The sequence below is a fragment of the Eurosta solidaginis genome, chromosome X (genome assembly GCF_040869045.1).
Source record: "Eurosta solidaginis isolate ZX-2024a chromosome X, ASM4086904v1, whole genome shotgun sequence".
In the NCBI taxonomy this organism is placed as follows: Eukaryota; Metazoa; Arthropoda; class Insecta; order Diptera; family Tephritidae; genus Eurosta; species Eurosta solidaginis.
In genome coordinates, this window is record NC_090324.1 from 3,259,290 (window position 1) to 3,275,351 (window position 16,062).

Genomic DNA, 16,062 nt, shown 5'->3' on the forward strand with positions numbered 1-16,062 from the left:
AGGCTAAAATTGAATAAAAAATTAAGTGAATAGAAAAATAATAGGTAGAAAAAACAATTAAAATTTTTGGAAGTTAGAAATTAGTTAAAATAAATGGTATAAATAACTATCTTATTAAGCTGGCTCGAGGTCTGTGTTTTAAAATAAAACACCGTTGATGATTTTTTCTTTTTTCTCAACCAATATATTTCGACTGCTCTGCGGCAATCGTCATCAGGGTTACAAAACTAATAAAACAAAAATAATAGTAAATAAACAATTAACAAATTATCACAAAAAATTTTATCATTTTACATTTGCACATACGTTTCTTAGCACGTCTGCCCTGTGCGACGTGGAGTATGGTACTGACTTCCTCTAAGCAAATGTTTGTATATATGCGCGGAATTGTCCACGTCGCTCTTAAAGTTGAGTCGTGTGTTAGTCGGTACGTTGATAATGTGTAACATTTCAAGAGTGAATCGTTTACTGTAGTGTTGTTCTTGTTGCAGTATTTTGGTCTCGTCAAAGTTAGGTATGTGCCCACTAGCTGTACAGTGTGCCATAAGTGCTGTTTTCTGGTTATTTTGTTGATGGCATTGTTTTAGATCGGATTTATGTTGTGATAGTCTTGTTTTTAGTTTGGACTTAGTTGTACCGACATAAATACTATTGCAAGCTTCCTCAACCTTGCCTTTACAGGGAATTTTATACACAACGTTGCTTTTGTCCATATTTGGTATGGTTGACTTCGTTTTATTGAAAAATTGTTTTAAAGTATTGTACGGCTTATGTGCTATTTTTGTGTTATCCTTGTTGTAACAATCAGATTTAACCAAACGTTCTGATAATTGAGGTACATAGGCCAGCGACTTAAAATTTAATGGTTTTCCGGGTTTTTCTGTGTTATTTGGCAATTTAGCTTTTTTGATTAACCTTCTTATTGTGTGTTTAGGAAAATCATTATTTCTTAACAATGTGACTATTTCTTTCTTTATTTCCTTGTGGTACACTTCGTCTGAGGTAAGTAGCATTTTCCGTATACAGCCCAATGCTGTATTTACAATCATGGATTTGGGATGCTTAGAATTAAAATTTATAATTCGTCCTGAAGCTATTTCTTTTTTATACCACTTAAGTTTTAGTCGATTGCCTCGTCTGTTTATTTCAGAGTCTAAATAAGCTAATTTTCCGTTATTTTCTACTTCTACAGTAAATTTTATATTCTTGTCAAAATTGTTGAGTGTGTCAAGTGTATTTTGTATCTCGTTTTCACGTACTATGGCAAAGAGGTCATCGACGTATTTCGAAAGTATCCTAGGTTTATACCGCAATTTTTCCATACTACTATCCAAAAGTTTCTCCATTATTATATCCGCTATGATTGGGGATGTGGGCGCTCCCATCGGCATTCCTTTCAATTGCGTGTATATGGTATTCTTAAACTTAAAATATCTACTCTCTTTTATACAGAATGTTGTTATTTCCATAAACAGCTGTTTGGGTATCTTTGTGAACTCTTTAATCATTACCCACTTTTCTTGTATTGTATCGAGTACCAGCTGTATTGGTATACTCGGAAAAAGTGATAACACGTCGAACGAAATAAGTTTTTCGTCGTCAAATATATAAGTGTTATTTATCCTTTCTTTAAACTCGAGCGTGTTTTTGATGTTATATGTAGAATTTGACGTTATGTTTTTTAATATTTCAGCAATATATTTGCACAAACCATATGAGGGTGATCCAATCGCTGAACAAATTGGCCTTAATGGAGTGCCTTCCTTATGGATCTTAGGGAGGCCATAGATTCTGGGTGGAAGCGCAGTTGTTGTTGTAAGTCTATTTCTCTCAGACTTCGTGATTAAATCCATTTTAAAAAGCTTATCTACTAGGCAGTTGTTCTTATTCTGCAATCGTGATGTTGGGTCCTGTCTTTGAACCCTATATGTAGTTAAATCCATTAAAATTTCTTCCATTTTCTTATTGTAATCGTCGACTTCCATTGCTACCGTTTTATTACCTTTGTCTGAAGTTAAAATTCGTATGTTACTATTTTGTTTAAGAAATTTCTTTGTTTGCTCCACTGTATCTGCAATTGCACTGTCTATTGCACTTGTCTTGTTTGTTGTTGTGTGACTTTTTATCATCAGCGAGAGTTTTGTGCGTGCCTCCTCTTGCTGATCTTTATTCTTTATAGTTTGTAACAAATCCTCTCCATCCGCTATGTATTGAAACAGCGGGAAGCTCTTATTATCGACCGGTAGTCCGAACTTCGGCCCCTTCGCCAACAATGCTTTTATATCTTGTGGAAATTCTAATTTCGTTTTATTTATAAACCACTCTTCATGTTTTTTGTTATTAGTAAGTATTTCGTTTCGCTTTGCTCGCATTTTATTAAATTTTAACTCTTGGCGCCTTTTTAGTGTTGTTGTTGTTTTGTTCGCGACATTACTCTCCCTTTCCATTAGCTCAATAAATTCTTTCTCACCCAATTCTTCTCTAAGTTTTTGTGTTACTTGATCTATTCGCTGGTTTAATCGTTGTAATATATTGTGTTTTTGTTTTATCAGCAGGCTTAAAATTTTCATTAGGTAAAACTGCGTATGTCTGTGTACTAATTTTTCTATGTCCGTGTTTTTGTCCGAGTCAGATACAAATAATTGCTTACATTTAGTTGAATTACTTATAAACTTAGGGATAATTTTTGACTTTCTACATTTCATAAGGAACTTTAAACTTGATTTAACTTTTACCAATTTCTTTGACATTAGCTGCAATTTGTTGATTTAGCGTTTTCATTGTAGTTTTTAATATTAGCATATCCCATGTTTGCTGATTTATGCTCACGGCGTGCCTTCCGTCTATGTAAATTGTATTTGTTGGCGACCTTATTCTTCAAATAACTATCTTATTAAGCTGGCTCGAGGTCTGTGTTTTAAAATAAAACACCGTTGATGATTTTTTCTTTTTTCTCAACCAATATATTTCGACTGCTCTGCGGCAATCGTCATCAGGGTTACAAAACTAATAAAACAAAAATAATAGTAAATAAACAATTAACAAATTATCACAAAAAATTTTATCATTTTACATTTGCACATACGTTTCTTAGCACGTCTGCCCTGTGCGACGTGGAATATGGTACTGACTTCCTCTAAGCAAATGTTTGTATATATGCGCGGAATTGTCCACGTCGCTCTTAAAGTTGAGTCGTGTGTTAGTCGGTACGTTGATAATGTGTAACATTTCAAGAGTGAATCGTTTACTGTAGTGTTGTTCTTGTTGCAGTATTTTGGTCTCGTCAAAGTTAGGTATGTGCCCACTAGCTGTACAGTGTGCCATAAGTGCTGTTTTCTGGTTATTTTGTTGATGGCATTGTTTTAGATCGGATTTATGTTGTGATAGTCTTGTTTTTAGTTTGGACTTAGTTGTACCGACATAAATACTATTGCAAGCTTCCTCAACCTTGCCTTTACAGGGAATTTTATACACAACGTTGCTTTTGTCCATATTTGGTATGGTTGACTTCGTTTTATTGAAAAATTGTTTTAAAGTATTGTACGGCTTATGTGCTATTTTTGTGTTATCCTTGTTGTAACAATCAGATTTAACCAAACGTTCTGATAATTGAGGTACATAGGCCAGCAACTTAAAATTTAATGGTTTTCCGGGTTTTTCTGTGTTATTTGGCAATTTAGCTTTTTTGATTAACCTTCTTATTGTGTGTTTAGGAAAATCATTATTTCTTAACAATGTGACTATTTCTTTCTTTATTTCCTTGTGGTACACTTCGTCTGAGGTAAGTAGCATTTTCCGTATACAGCCCAATGCTGTATTTACAATCATGGATTTGGGATGCTTAGAATTAAAATTTATAATTCGTCCTGAAGCTATTTCTTTTTTATACCACTTAAGTTTTAGTCGATTGCCTCGTCTGTTTATTTCAGAGTCTAAATAAGCTAATTTTCCGTTATTTTAAGTTAAGAAATAATGATTTTCCTAAACACACAATAAGAAGGTTAATCAAAAAAGCTAAATTGCCAAATAACACAGAAAAACCCGGAAAACCATTAAATTTTAAGTCGCTGGCCTATGTACCTCAATTATCAGAACGTTTGGTTAAATCTGATTGTTACAACAAGGATAACACAAAAATAGCACATAAGCCGTACAATACTTTAAAACAATTTTTCAATAAAACGAAGTCAACCATACCAAATATGGACAAAAGCAACGTTGTGTATAAAATTCCCTGTAAAGGCAAGGTTGAGGAAGCTTGCAATAGTATTTATGTCGGTACAACTAAGTCCAAACTAAAAACAAGACTATCACAACATAAATCCGATCTAAAACAATGCCATCAACAAAATAACCAGAAAACAGCACTTATGGCACACTGTACAGCTAGTGGGCACATACCTAACTTTGACGAGACCAAAATACTGCAACAAGAACAACACTACAGTAAACGATTCACTCTTGAAATGTTACACATTATCAACGTACCGACTAACACACGACTCAACTTTAAGAGCGACGTGGACAATTCCGCGCATATATACAAACATTTGCTTAGAGGAAGTCAGTACCATACTCCACGTCGCACAGGGCAGACGTGCTAAGAAACGTATGTGCAAATGTAAAATGATAAAATTTTTTGTGATAATTTGTTAATTGTTTATTTACTATTATTTTTGGTTTTATTAGTTTTGTAACCCTGATGACGATTGCCGCAGAGCAGTCGAAATATATTGGTTGAGAAAAAAGAAAAAATCATCAACGGTGTTTTATTTTAAAACACAGACCTCGAGCCAGCTTAATAAGATAGTTATTTGAAGAATAAGGTCGCCAACAAATACAATTTACATAGACGGAAGGCACGCCGTGAGCATAAATCAGCAAACATGGGATATGCTAATATTAAAAACTACAATGAAAACGCTAAATCAACAATCAACAAATTGCAGCTAATGTCAAAGAAATTGGTAAAAGTTAAATCAAGTTTAAAGTTCCTTATGAAATGTAGAAAGTCAAAAATTATCCCTAAGTTTATAAGTAATTCAACTAAATGTAAGCAATTATTTGTATCTGACTCGGACAAAAACACGGACATAGAAAAATTAGTACACAGACATACGCAGTTTTACCTAATGAAAATTTTAAGCCTGCTGATAAAACAAAAACACAATATATTACAACGATTAAACCAGCGAATAGATCAAGTAACACAAAAACTTAGAGAAGAATTGGGTGAGAAAGAATTTATTGAGCTAATGGAAAGGGAGAGTAATGTCGCGAACAAAACAACAACAACACTAAAAAAGCGCCAAGAGTTAAAATTTAATAAAATGCGAGCAAAGCGAAACGAAATACTTACTAATAACAAAAAACATGAAGAGTGGTTTATAAATAAAACGAAATTAGAATTTCCACAAGATATAAAAGCATTGTTGGCGAAGGGGCCGAAGTTCGGACTACCGGTCGATAATAAGAGCTTCCCGCTGTTTCAATACATAGCGGATGGAGAGGATTTGTTACAAACTATAAAGAATAAAGATCAGCAAGAGGAGGCACGCACAAAACTCTCGCTGATGATAAAAAGTCACACAACAACAAACAAGACAAGTGCAATAGACAGTGCAATTGCAGATACAGTGGAGCAAACAAAGAAATTTCTTAAACAAAATAGTAACATATGAATTTTAACTTCAGACAAAGGTAATAAAACGGTAGCAATGGAAGTCGACGATTACAATAAGAAAATGGAAGAAATTTTAATGGATTTAACTACATATAGGGTTCAAAGACAGGACCCAACATCACGATTGCAGAATAAGAACAACTGCCTAGTAGATAAGCTTTTTAAAATGGATTTAATCACGAAGTCTGAGAGAAATAGACTTACAACAACAACTGCGCTTCCACCCAGAATCTATGGCCTCCCTAAGATCCATAAGGAAGGCACTCCATTAAGGCCAATTTGTTCAGCGATTGGATCACCCTCATATGGTTTGTGCAAATATATTGCTGAAATATTAAAAAACATAACGTCAAATTCTACATATAACATCAAAAACACGCTCGAGTTTAAAGAAAGGATAAATAACACTTATATATTTGACGACGAAAAACTTATTTCGTTCGACGTGTTATCACTTTTTCCGAGTATACCAATACAGCTGGTACTCGATACAATACAAGAAAAGTGGGTAATGATTAAAGAGTTCACAAAGATACCCAAACAGCTGTTTATGGAAATAACAACATTCTGTATAAAAGAGAGTAGATATTTTAAGTTTAAGAATACCATATACACGCAATTGAAAGGAATGCCGATGGGAGCGCCCACATCCCCAATCATAGCGGATATAATAATGGAGAAACTTTTGGATAGTAGTATGGAAAAATTGCGGTATAAACCTAGGATACTTTCGAAATACGTCGATGACCTCTTTGCCATAGTACGTGAAAACGAGATACAAAATACACTTGACACACTCAACAATTTTGACAAGAATATAAAATTTACTGTAGAAGTAGAAAATAACGGAAAATTAGCTTATTTAGACTCTGAAATAAACAGACGAGGCAATCGACTAAAACTTAAGTGGTATAAAAAAGAAATAGCTTCAGGACGAATTATAAATTTTAATTCTAAGCATCCCAAATCCATGATTGTAAATACAGCATTGGGCTGTATACGGAAAATGCTACTTACCTCAGACGAAGTGTACAACAAGGAAATAAAGAAAGAAATAGTCACATTGTTAAGAAATAATGATTTTCCTAAACACACAATAAGAAGGTTAATCAAAAAAGCTAAATTGCCAAATAACACAGAAAAACCCGGAAAACCATTAAATTTTAAGTCGCTGGCCTATGTACCTCAATTATCAGAACGTTTGGTTAAATCTGATTGTTACAACAAGGATAACACAAAAATAGCACATAAGCCGTACAATACTTTAAAACAATTTTTCAATAAAACGAAGTCAACCATACCAAATATGGACAAAAGCAACGTTGTGTATAAAATTCCCTGTAAAGGCAAGGTTGAGGAAGCTTGCAATAGTATTTATGTCGGTACAACTAAGTCCAAACTAAAAACAAGACTATCACAACATAAATCCGATCTAAAACAATGCCATCAACAAAATAACCAGAAAACAGCACTTATGGCACACTGTACAGCTAGTGGGCACATACCTAACTTTGACGAGACCAAAATACTGCAACAAGAACAACACTACAGTAAACGATTCACTCTTGAAATGTTACACATTATCAACGTACCGACTAACACACGACTCAACTTTAAGAGCGACGTGGACAATTCCGCGCATATATACAAACATTTGCTTAGAGGAAGTCAGTACCATACTCCACGTCGCACAGGGCAGACGTGCTAAGAAACGTATGTGCAAATGTAAAATGATAAAATTTTTGTGATAATTTGTTAATTGTTTATTTACTATTATTTTTGTTTTATTAGTTTTGTAACCCTGATGACGATTGCCGCAGAGCAGTCGAAATATATTGGTTGAGAAAAAAGAAAAAATCATCAACGGTGTTTTATTTTAAAACACAGACCTCGAGCCAGCTTAATAAGATAGTTATTTGAAGAATAAGGTCGCCAACAAATACAATTTAAATGGTATAAAATGAAAAAAAATTAAATAAACATAAAAAAAAAATTTAAAAGAAAACAATTTTATTAATCAGAATTTGTTTTGAGTTTGAATTTTCGAGTAGCAGAAGTTAATTTAAATTAAAGTAAAAATCCGAATTAAATTAATGAAGTTTTCTTTTCTGAAAATGGTGTAGCCCTGTTGGTTTTTCCCAGCTCTCTTGTGAGTTTGTTTGTTCTTTTAAAAAAATATTTTCCACCGAATAAGAAAAGGGGTCCATTAACTACGAAGAAGAGCCATTTTGCATCGCGGCAGATGGCTAGATCAAAAGTTAGAATTTATGAGGGCAACATGAGGGCAACATTTTTTTACAGAAAAGAAAACGCTATAAAATTAACTTGAAATTAGTTAAAAGGAGAAAGCTTAATTGATTTGAAAAAAAAAAAAAAATGTTTAAGTTGAAATGAGATTAGTAGGTGAAAACAGAAAGGAAGAACTTTTTCTTTGGTTTGCTTTATTGCATGCATATATGTATGTATGTCCATACTTACTGCATTATGTGCCAATTGGGATTGGGAAGGTAGGGTATGGCTGGGCATACATACATAGGTGCAGGAAGCAATGAAGGAGACAACGAGACTTATGATATTCAGCCTGTAGAAAAATTTTCGTTTTTTTTGTTTCTTGTTTCTTTTATAGATTTTGTGGCAGGACCTAGGAAGGGGCTAAGGCACGTACTTACCCGCATTTTAAACATTTTTTAAAGGGAGTGATTGGAAAGTTTGGAACACATATGTTCCAACGACATATGTAGCGCACTGGATTGCCGGGGAATGTCATAGAGAGCAGGGAAAGAGAGAGAACGAGAGAAAGAGAGAGAAACTTCCAGGCTAGAGAGTGATCGTGGCCTGCAAGCGGCATTAACTGAGCGAAAGCCAGCGCCCACGCCAACGCCAACTTTCAACAGAGGAAGCCTGCAAATGTCAGCAGCAGCGACAGCATCACCACCGACAACGCGACAGCAGCACCAGCGACGACGTCACCACCAATACAATCGAGCCCAAAGGGGGCAAATGAATGTTAATAGGAACCATTGTTTTTTTATTTTTTGATAATTTTGTATTTATACACTTGTTTGCATGCGTTCTATAATATCTCGTATAGAAGTCTTTTTATATAAATTTTTTTTTGGATTTCTTTATTGCTAGTTTTATAGGTTAAAATTACTTTGTTACTTTGCCTTCTTGCATTTACGTTTTTTTTTTTTGTAGTTTTTATGCCAACCCTTTCTTGTCGTGCTAGTGTTGGCTTTGGAGATTTTTTTTTTGGTTCGATAACACATGCACACGCGGTCGGGTTAGCTTCTTTTAAATTTTCTTTCTTTTTTTTTTATTTTTGTTAGCGTTTAGTAATCATTAATTAAATTCACTTCTACTTTTATTTGGTTCCTGACCGAACTAATTTCTGTTTATTTTGCACCGCTTATTCTGGCCCACTCGACGCCCGCTATCGCGAGTGAGTGAGCGCGATAATAATAGTAAGAAATCATTGAAACTAGTTTAGGTGGTAAATGGTTTCTATGTACACATAGGGAAGAACATATGTATGTAAAATTCTTTTCCTCACAGGTCCCCCAGAGTTTGCAGGCGCCTTCAATGCTGATGTGCTGATCAGGTGAGTGAAGAAAAGATCATGCCTGTTTTTTTTCGGTCACACGTATATACATACATATGTAACAAGAAATCTCTTTGCTGTGTGCATGCCAAGTGCCTTAGCCTAGGTCAGGGATTTTTTGCTTTTCACACACAGTAAATTTTTGATGCACAGATTTTTTTCTGTTGTGTTTTGGGGTAATAGTATTTAAAGATACAAAGGGTATCTTATATATGGTTAAACCAAGTAATTGGCCGACACCACCTGCATTAGGGTGTACTTAAATTACTTTTCAAATTTTCTTATTTTTTTTTTGTAACAATTATTTTTTTTGTTTCAATTTAATCGTGTTTTTATATACCATATTTTTTGGATTAGGATACGTCTAACGTTGAATTGATAAGTTAGTCCAAATTTTAAATTAAATTACATTTTTTAAATAAGAAAATTAAGTTTATTTCGAATTACATTTTTTTGATTGAAGAAGGACATTTTTAGGCAGTAGATTTATGCAAAGTATTTTTTGTTTCTTTTTATAATGAATAAAAATATGTTTATAACGTTTGGTAACTTAAAGGGTTGAACATTTTATTTTTAATAATGAAGGGCTAAATCCATATTCTTTGGTGCGGGTGTTGTCCTTTGGTTGAAGGGGGAAGTGGGAGGTGATGATCCGATAGACCTTAGAGAGGCGGACTTGAGTCAGGCATTGGGGGCGTCGTAAAATTAGAGGAGTCCGCACGGCGCCCATAGATTCACGTAAGATAAGCGAAGAGGGTGCGTAGACTCCTCCTGACTCTGGACGGGCCATCTTTCCTTTTTTCTTCCATTTCCTACTTTCCCTCTATTTATGTATTCTTCTCTAGGCATGAACCACTTTTTTGTTTAGATAACTGCGGGTGGGGCAGGTGTGAAAAACCCCACCCCGTTCGACGAGCTAGCAGGGACTTGCAACCATGCCACGTGCCACCTCCGTCTTACCATTAAAAGTCAGTATCGCAACATACCATATTGACTTGGCAACTTCCTCCACAGTCTCTCCTCTAGACACCAAATCTGCTGGGTTGCAATGTGTTGGGACATGTTTCCAATAAGCGCCTTTCGTTAAATCTTGAATTTCCGTAACCCGGTTTCCTACAAAGGTCGAAAGTGTTGCCGAATGCAATTTTAGCCAATGTAATGTGATTTGGGAATCTGTCCAAATAAATATCGTGAAAGATGTATTAATAATGATTGGTTTAATTTTTTCTATAAGACGAGCAAGAAGAAGATCTCCACAAAGTTCTAATTTAGGTAAAGTTTGTTTTTTGATGTTTGCAACTCTGGACCTTGCGGTGAGCAAGTTGACGATAGTAGTTCCACACATTTTGGTAACACGGGCATATATTGCACAACCATATGCACGAGTCGAAGCATCACAGAATCCAGGTAACTCAAGGGACACCATGTCGTCTGATAAACAGTACATATTCACCTTAGTTGATGAAAGTGAAGATAAACACTCTAAGAAGTTTTTCCAAGCGCTTGCAATGTTCTGTGGCACCGATTCATCCCAACCCAACTTCAGCAACCATAATTCTTGCAGTAAAATTTTTGATGTAATAACCACAGGAGCGAAAAGATCAAGTTGGTCGAAAAGCGGCGATGCTACAGAAAGATTTGAATGTTTTGTAAATTTACGTGTTGATCCGAGTTTTGCATCGAAAGAAAAAATAAAACAATCAAGATTTTGATTCTACTGTAGGCCCAGTGTGCTTGTAATAGATGCGTCTGTGTTCATATCCTTTGCAGATTTGTCTTCTTTGAATTTATAATAGAGTGCCACTTCGATAATTCAAATTTTCCTAATTTTAACAACTGAGTTACCTCCTGTTTTATTCTAGAGAGTTCGACCAGAGTATCAGCACAACACAATAAGTCATCTACGTAACATGATTCCTTCACGATTTTTGCTCCAATTGGAAATTGTTCTGAATGCTGCTCAGCTAGATATATTAAACTCCGTATAGCCAAATATGGAGGGGATGCCATTCCATACGTTACGGTATTAAGTTTATATGTGTTAATATATTCAGTCGGCGAATTCCTCCATAGGTTATACTGGAACTTTCGATCGTCTTCGTGCATCAGCACTTGTCTATACATCTTAACAACTTCAGCTGTGAGTGCAAGCCTAAATATACGGAAACGAAGAAGGAGAGTAGACAGTTCATATTGAATTGTAGGGCCAACCATTTGAATATCGTTTAATGATTTTTGGGTTGTTGTTTCACAAGAGGAATCAAATACGACTCGAAGCTTTGTTGTTGTACTTGTTGGCTTTAACACACTGTGATGTGGGATGTAATAATGTGATTCGCTCAGGTTCGTTCATGAATTCCACATATTGTTTCCTCAATTTTGATGATCCCTCTAATCGACACTCTTGTGCATTAAATCGTTTCAATGTCGTTGTGTGATCTGAATCTCCCAAACAACCTGGATTATCTTTGAAAGGTAGTTAACTGGGATGGGTACTATAACACTCACCTGTTTTCCAGGTTCTCTTGCTTTGAAAGCGGTGATGGCGATGATGTGGTGGTGATGGCGGTGTTGCGATGCGGGTTCGACGACAGCTGATTCTGCGTTGATCTCTTGTGGAGGAGTGTGGGTGTCCAATAAATTACTTCCTCCTCGTCGCAATAACATTGAAACCTCAGATGTTTGTCAGCTAATGGGCAATTAGTTTCGAAAGCACCAACAACTGAATATACCTTTTATTTCAGTTGGGGCACAGCAAGTGAATAATGTACGATTGGCCTTTTTAAAATCACCAGCAACTTAATAACCTGACTTCCTTTCTCACGCGTTGACGAATTTATAGAAAAGCGATGCAAACTCAGGTTGCGAATAAGGCAATAACGAGAATATGGATTAATTTGGTTTCATATATTTCACAAAATAACTTTTATCATAAAATTGGTGTTTATGCACAAATTAGTGGCAAGATTCTCACGAAAAAATAATCACAATCACAATTTCTTAAATGATATAAAGGTGGTGGTTTTCTGACAGATGGCGATCATGTCAGATCGCTACCCTGCAACTGAGGCGAATTGAATTTGGTGGATTTGCGCGGTGGAGGCTGCCACACGTCCATAAGGAGGGAAATTTAAAGCTAAACACGATACATTGATTTTGGGGATAATTCAATATAAAATAATTCAATATATATAATTCAATGATTCAAGATAAGTTGTAAGTAAATTCATAGATATACGTATAAAAAAGGTGGAGATGGGACGGGTGACAGCCTGTACCGTGTAAACATCCTGGCCCTCCTAGACGTACTAAGCGCCTAAAGTGTGTTGCAGCTCGGTCAAAGCCCTAACTGTTTCCTTAATGAGGGCTTTCCCAACTTTGGGTTTGTACGTTGAGGTTCGCAGGCCGGTGGCGGTGCATCTTAGAGTGCGATTGGGCACGGTCGGTGCGCGTTGGTTGCGGCGAACGCTGGATGTTCGTGCAGCGGGTGGTGGTTGTGGTGGCTGTACGTTCCCACTGCTGCGATGGCGTGGCCTGTGGCGGCGCGATGAATGGCGTTGGCGCCCCGGCTGTGATGCTGCATGCTGGGATTGGCGACGCTCCGTGTCCCGATGCAAGAGGGTGTGATGGCGCCCACAAAGATGGCAGCGCTCTAAAGAGGTGCATCCGCTAGTGGCATGCGATAGGGCCAAGCAGTTCGTGCAGCAGTGGTGGGCCCAGGCGATAATGGCGCGTTGTGGCGGTTGCATGGCCGTAAAGAGAGGGCATGTGGATAACGCATGGTGTCGCATGCACAGACGGCACTGGCGGTAGTCGGGCAGAACTTCCCGAGTTCGTGGACGTGCTGTTGGCGTTGTCACCTGAGATGCCAAAGAGCGACACGGTGCAGGAACTGGAGGTGCTGGCGATCCATCTGAGGAAGATAGGATAAAGACATTTTAGTCACTCATGATGTTGTGAGTAGAGTGTTGGTAGGGGTTAAGACTATTTGTGTAGATTTTGCGATAGCATAGGGGGTTGGACTGTATTATGTTCTGGGGATGCTACCGAGCCTTGAGGGCACGAGTCAGGCTCAGAGGTCGGTAGAAAACACAATTTTGTGATCGGCCTTGTGTGTGCGCCATTGTGGGTGCATACGTCGACTACTCGAATATGGCCGTCTCTTCCTAGATGGGTGTCGTCCACGCGTCCTAGGCGCCATTCGGTAGGCGGTAGGTTGTCTTATTTGGTGACTATGAGGTCGCACCTTCGAGGCGGAGGTTGAGTTGTCTTCCATCCGTATCGCTTGTGCAGCTCCATGAGATAATCGTTCTTCCAGCGTTTGCTGAACTGCTGATGTAAAACTTTCAACCGTTCCCAACGGTTAATCATAGACAGGTGTTCATAGTTCGGTTCGGGGATGGAGAGCAGGGGCGCGCCTCGTAGAAAATAACCCGGTGTGAGGGCCGTGAGACCGCTTGGGTCTTGAGACAGTTGGGAGATGGGGCGAGAGTTCAAGACAGCCTCTATTCGTATCAATAAGGTAGAAAATTCTTCAAAAGTGAAGCTGTGAGTTTCGGCGACTTTTTAAAATGGGTTTTAAAGCTTTTGACAGCGAATTCCCATAATCCGCCCATGTGAGGGGCCCCGGGTGGTATAACCTTCCATTTAATTCCTTGTGGGGCGTACTTCTGTACGATATCGGATGAGACTTCTTTGAGAAACTCTTTCCATGGCCCGCTTAGCTCCTACGAAGGTGATGCCGTTTTCGCTCATCATTTTGCTGGGATATCCTCGGCGTCCTCCGAAATGGGCGAAGGCTGCTTAGAATGCTTGGGTGGTGAGGTCGGAACATAATTCCAAGTGGACGGGTTTGGTGGCGAAGCAGATAAAAACGGCAACATAGCCCTTCATCATCGTGGGAGACCGGAGCATAGAAGATTTTCTTTGAAATGAGCCGGCGATGTCTACAACAGTGGTAGTGAAGGGCGGCGCGAAGATATATCGTTCGGGGGGTAAAGCTGCTATTGTTTGGAAGTGCGTTTGTTGCTTATGAATGGTGCATGCTTTACATTGGAAAATGCACTTTTTTATTAGGGGTTTAAGCCGGGCTATGAGGAACTCTTGTCTTACAGATTGTTGCATGAGGCGGACGTCTGCATGGAGGAAGGTCTCGTGTAGAAACATTATATAGAGGGTAGTAAATCGAGTCTTTTCGGGGATAATGATGGGATGGCACTCATTGTAGATCATGTCGGCGTTTACTAATCGTCCGTTGGCACGGAGAATCCAGTTTGTATCCAGGAAGGGGTCAAGTACCAACAGGGAACTACGCTTCCCTAGCGTTTCGAGTCCTCTAGGCAGGCTCGTTCTTGACCGAAGTATCGGGTTTGGACCGCGATGATCAGACGGCGTTTCGCTCGTTTGAGTTCGGCATAGATAACGAGAAGGTGACAGGATTATGGATGCCGTTTACTGCATCCTTCGCCCGAAGTATGAACCTCAGAACGTATGCAATGAGCTCGAGGGTAAGGGGAAACCCGATCTAGGATATCGTCGGTCTGCTCAGCGGCATGCAGTGCTTCAACTCGGCGAAGTTCGGGGGGGTACAATGTTTCTGGCCGTTGGTGTTGGCCGGCCCTCGGAGGGTCGGGAAAGCCACTCTGGACCATTCCACCATAGCGATGAGTTAGCGAGATCGGCGGGTTTACATCCTCTCTGAGATCCGCGGGGATGTCTTTGCTTCGCACGTGCCGCCAAGGGACATTTCCTACGAGATCTATAATCTGCGCTGTTCGGTTAGAGACGTATGTTTTCCACGAGTGGGGTGGCTTTTCCAGCCAGTCTAGGACGATTTCCGAATCGGACAACATGATTAATTTTTTTGACTTAGGCCGAGATGGGGTTGGACTACTGCGATTAATTTTGCTAATAGGAGCGCTCCGCATAGCTCCAGGCGTGGCAGACTAATAGTTTTGAGAGGAGCCACTTTGCCTTTAGACACCATAAGGTGAGAGTGGGCCTGAGTACCGACGGTACTTCTTAGGTAAAGAGTTGCGCAATAAGCTTTTTCTGAGGCGTTGCAGAATCCATGGAGCTCAACATATTGATCGGGCGCAAAATTCATCCATCGGGGTATTTGGATGGCTGAGATAGAGGGAAGATTTTGAGAGAACTGCACCCATTTGACTAGTCGGATGGGTTTAAGCTCCTCGTCCCACTCGGTCCCGTCTAGCCACAATTCTTGCATCAATATTTTGGCCTGTATCATGATTGGCGTTAGCCGCCCTGCGGAATCGAAAAGTTTTGCTATGGAGGAGAGAATTTGCCGCTTCGTGGCTGCAGTGGATGCCGGATTTGAGTCGACGGTATACGAGAATGTATCCGTTAGGGCGTTCCACTGGATGCCCAGGGTCTTGGCGGTGCTAGTCTTTTTGAACTCGATAAAGTTGGTTTCAAGCAAATCCGTTTTCGGTATTTCTTGGAGGATGTCGGGATGGTTTGCAGTGATCTTTTTAGGAGGAAGGCGGTTGAATTGAGAGCGTCTATAGTCTCTGTTAGGGATTGCTTGACTGATTGGAGATCATGACTGCCAGATAAAATATCGTCAACATACGTCTCGGACTTTAGTAGTGGGGCTGCGCGTGGATGGGAATCGGCTATATCTTTCGGCAGCTCGTGTAGAGTGCGAACAGCCAGGAAAGGCGCGCAGTTAACCCCGAAGGTGACCGTTTTTAGCTCGTAGTCCTTTATTGGAATGTGTTCGGGGGTTCGGAATATTGTCCGTTGGTAGTCTCGG

The 16,062-nt window shown here is 38.7% G+C and overlaps 3 protein-coding genes across 8 annotated transcripts in view; 1 reads left to right on the plus strand and 2 right to left on the minus strand.

Moving 5' to 3' along the window:
- Window positions 1-16,062, minus strand: part of Ca-alpha1D (Ca[2+]-channel protein alpha[[1]] subunit D) — a 6,221,746-nt gene that overhangs the window by 2,431,915 nt on the left and 3,773,769 nt on the right. The gene's annotated exons all lie outside the window — the stretch shown is intronic.
- On the minus strand, window positions 104-4,656 carry LOC137235402 (uncharacterized). 3 transcript variants are annotated; one of them, XM_067758375.1, is made up of 2 exons: window positions 4,402-4,656; window positions 104-3,006 (listed from the first exon to the last, which is right to left on the minus strand). In XM_067758375.1, the coding sequence occupies exon 2, from the start codon at window positions 2,748-2,750 to the stop codon at window positions 312-314; it is 2,439 nt and encodes an 812-aa protein (XP_067614476.1). In that variant the 5' UTR covers window positions 2,751-3,006; window positions 4,402-4,656; the 3' UTR covers window positions 104-311. The 3 variants fall into 3 exon arrangements, with proteins under 3 accessions (XP_067614476.1, XP_067614478.1, XP_067614479.1); XM_067758377.1 differs by lacking the exon at window positions 4,402-4,656 and adding an exon at window positions 3,086-3,113; XM_067758378.1 differs by lacking the exon at window positions 4,402-4,656 and having other exon boundaries at window positions 104-227; window positions 307-3,074.
- On the plus strand, window positions 3,200-7,610 carry LOC137235403 (uncharacterized). Of its 4 annotated transcripts, XM_067758381.1 has the most exons (3): window positions 3,994-4,621; window positions 4,690-7,396; window positions 7,475-7,610. In XM_067758381.1, the coding sequence occupies exon 2, from the start codon at window positions 5,718-5,720 to the stop codon at window positions 7,389-7,391; it is 1,674 nt and encodes a 557-aa protein (XP_067614482.1). In that variant the 5' UTR covers window positions 3,994-4,621; window positions 4,690-5,717; the 3' UTR covers window positions 7,392-7,396; window positions 7,475-7,610. The 4 variants fall into 4 exon arrangements, with proteins under 4 accessions (XP_067614483.1, XP_067614482.1, XP_067614480.1 ...); XM_067758382.1 differs by lacking the exons at window positions 3,994-4,621; window positions 7,475-7,610 and adding an exon at window positions 3,200-3,293 and having other exon boundaries at window positions 4,690-7,405; XM_067758379.1 differs by lacking the exon at window positions 7,475-7,610 and having other exon boundaries at window positions 4,690-7,405.

Coding starts and splice junctions, on each gene's coding strand:
- LOC137235403 (XM_067758382.1), top strand. CDS start 5,718: ATGGAAGTCGACGATTACAATAAGAAAATGGAAGAAATTTTAATGGAT.
- LOC137235402 (XM_067758375.1), bottom strand. CDS start 2,750: ATGTCAAAGAAATTGGTAAAAGTTAAATCAAGTTTAAAGTTCCTTATG.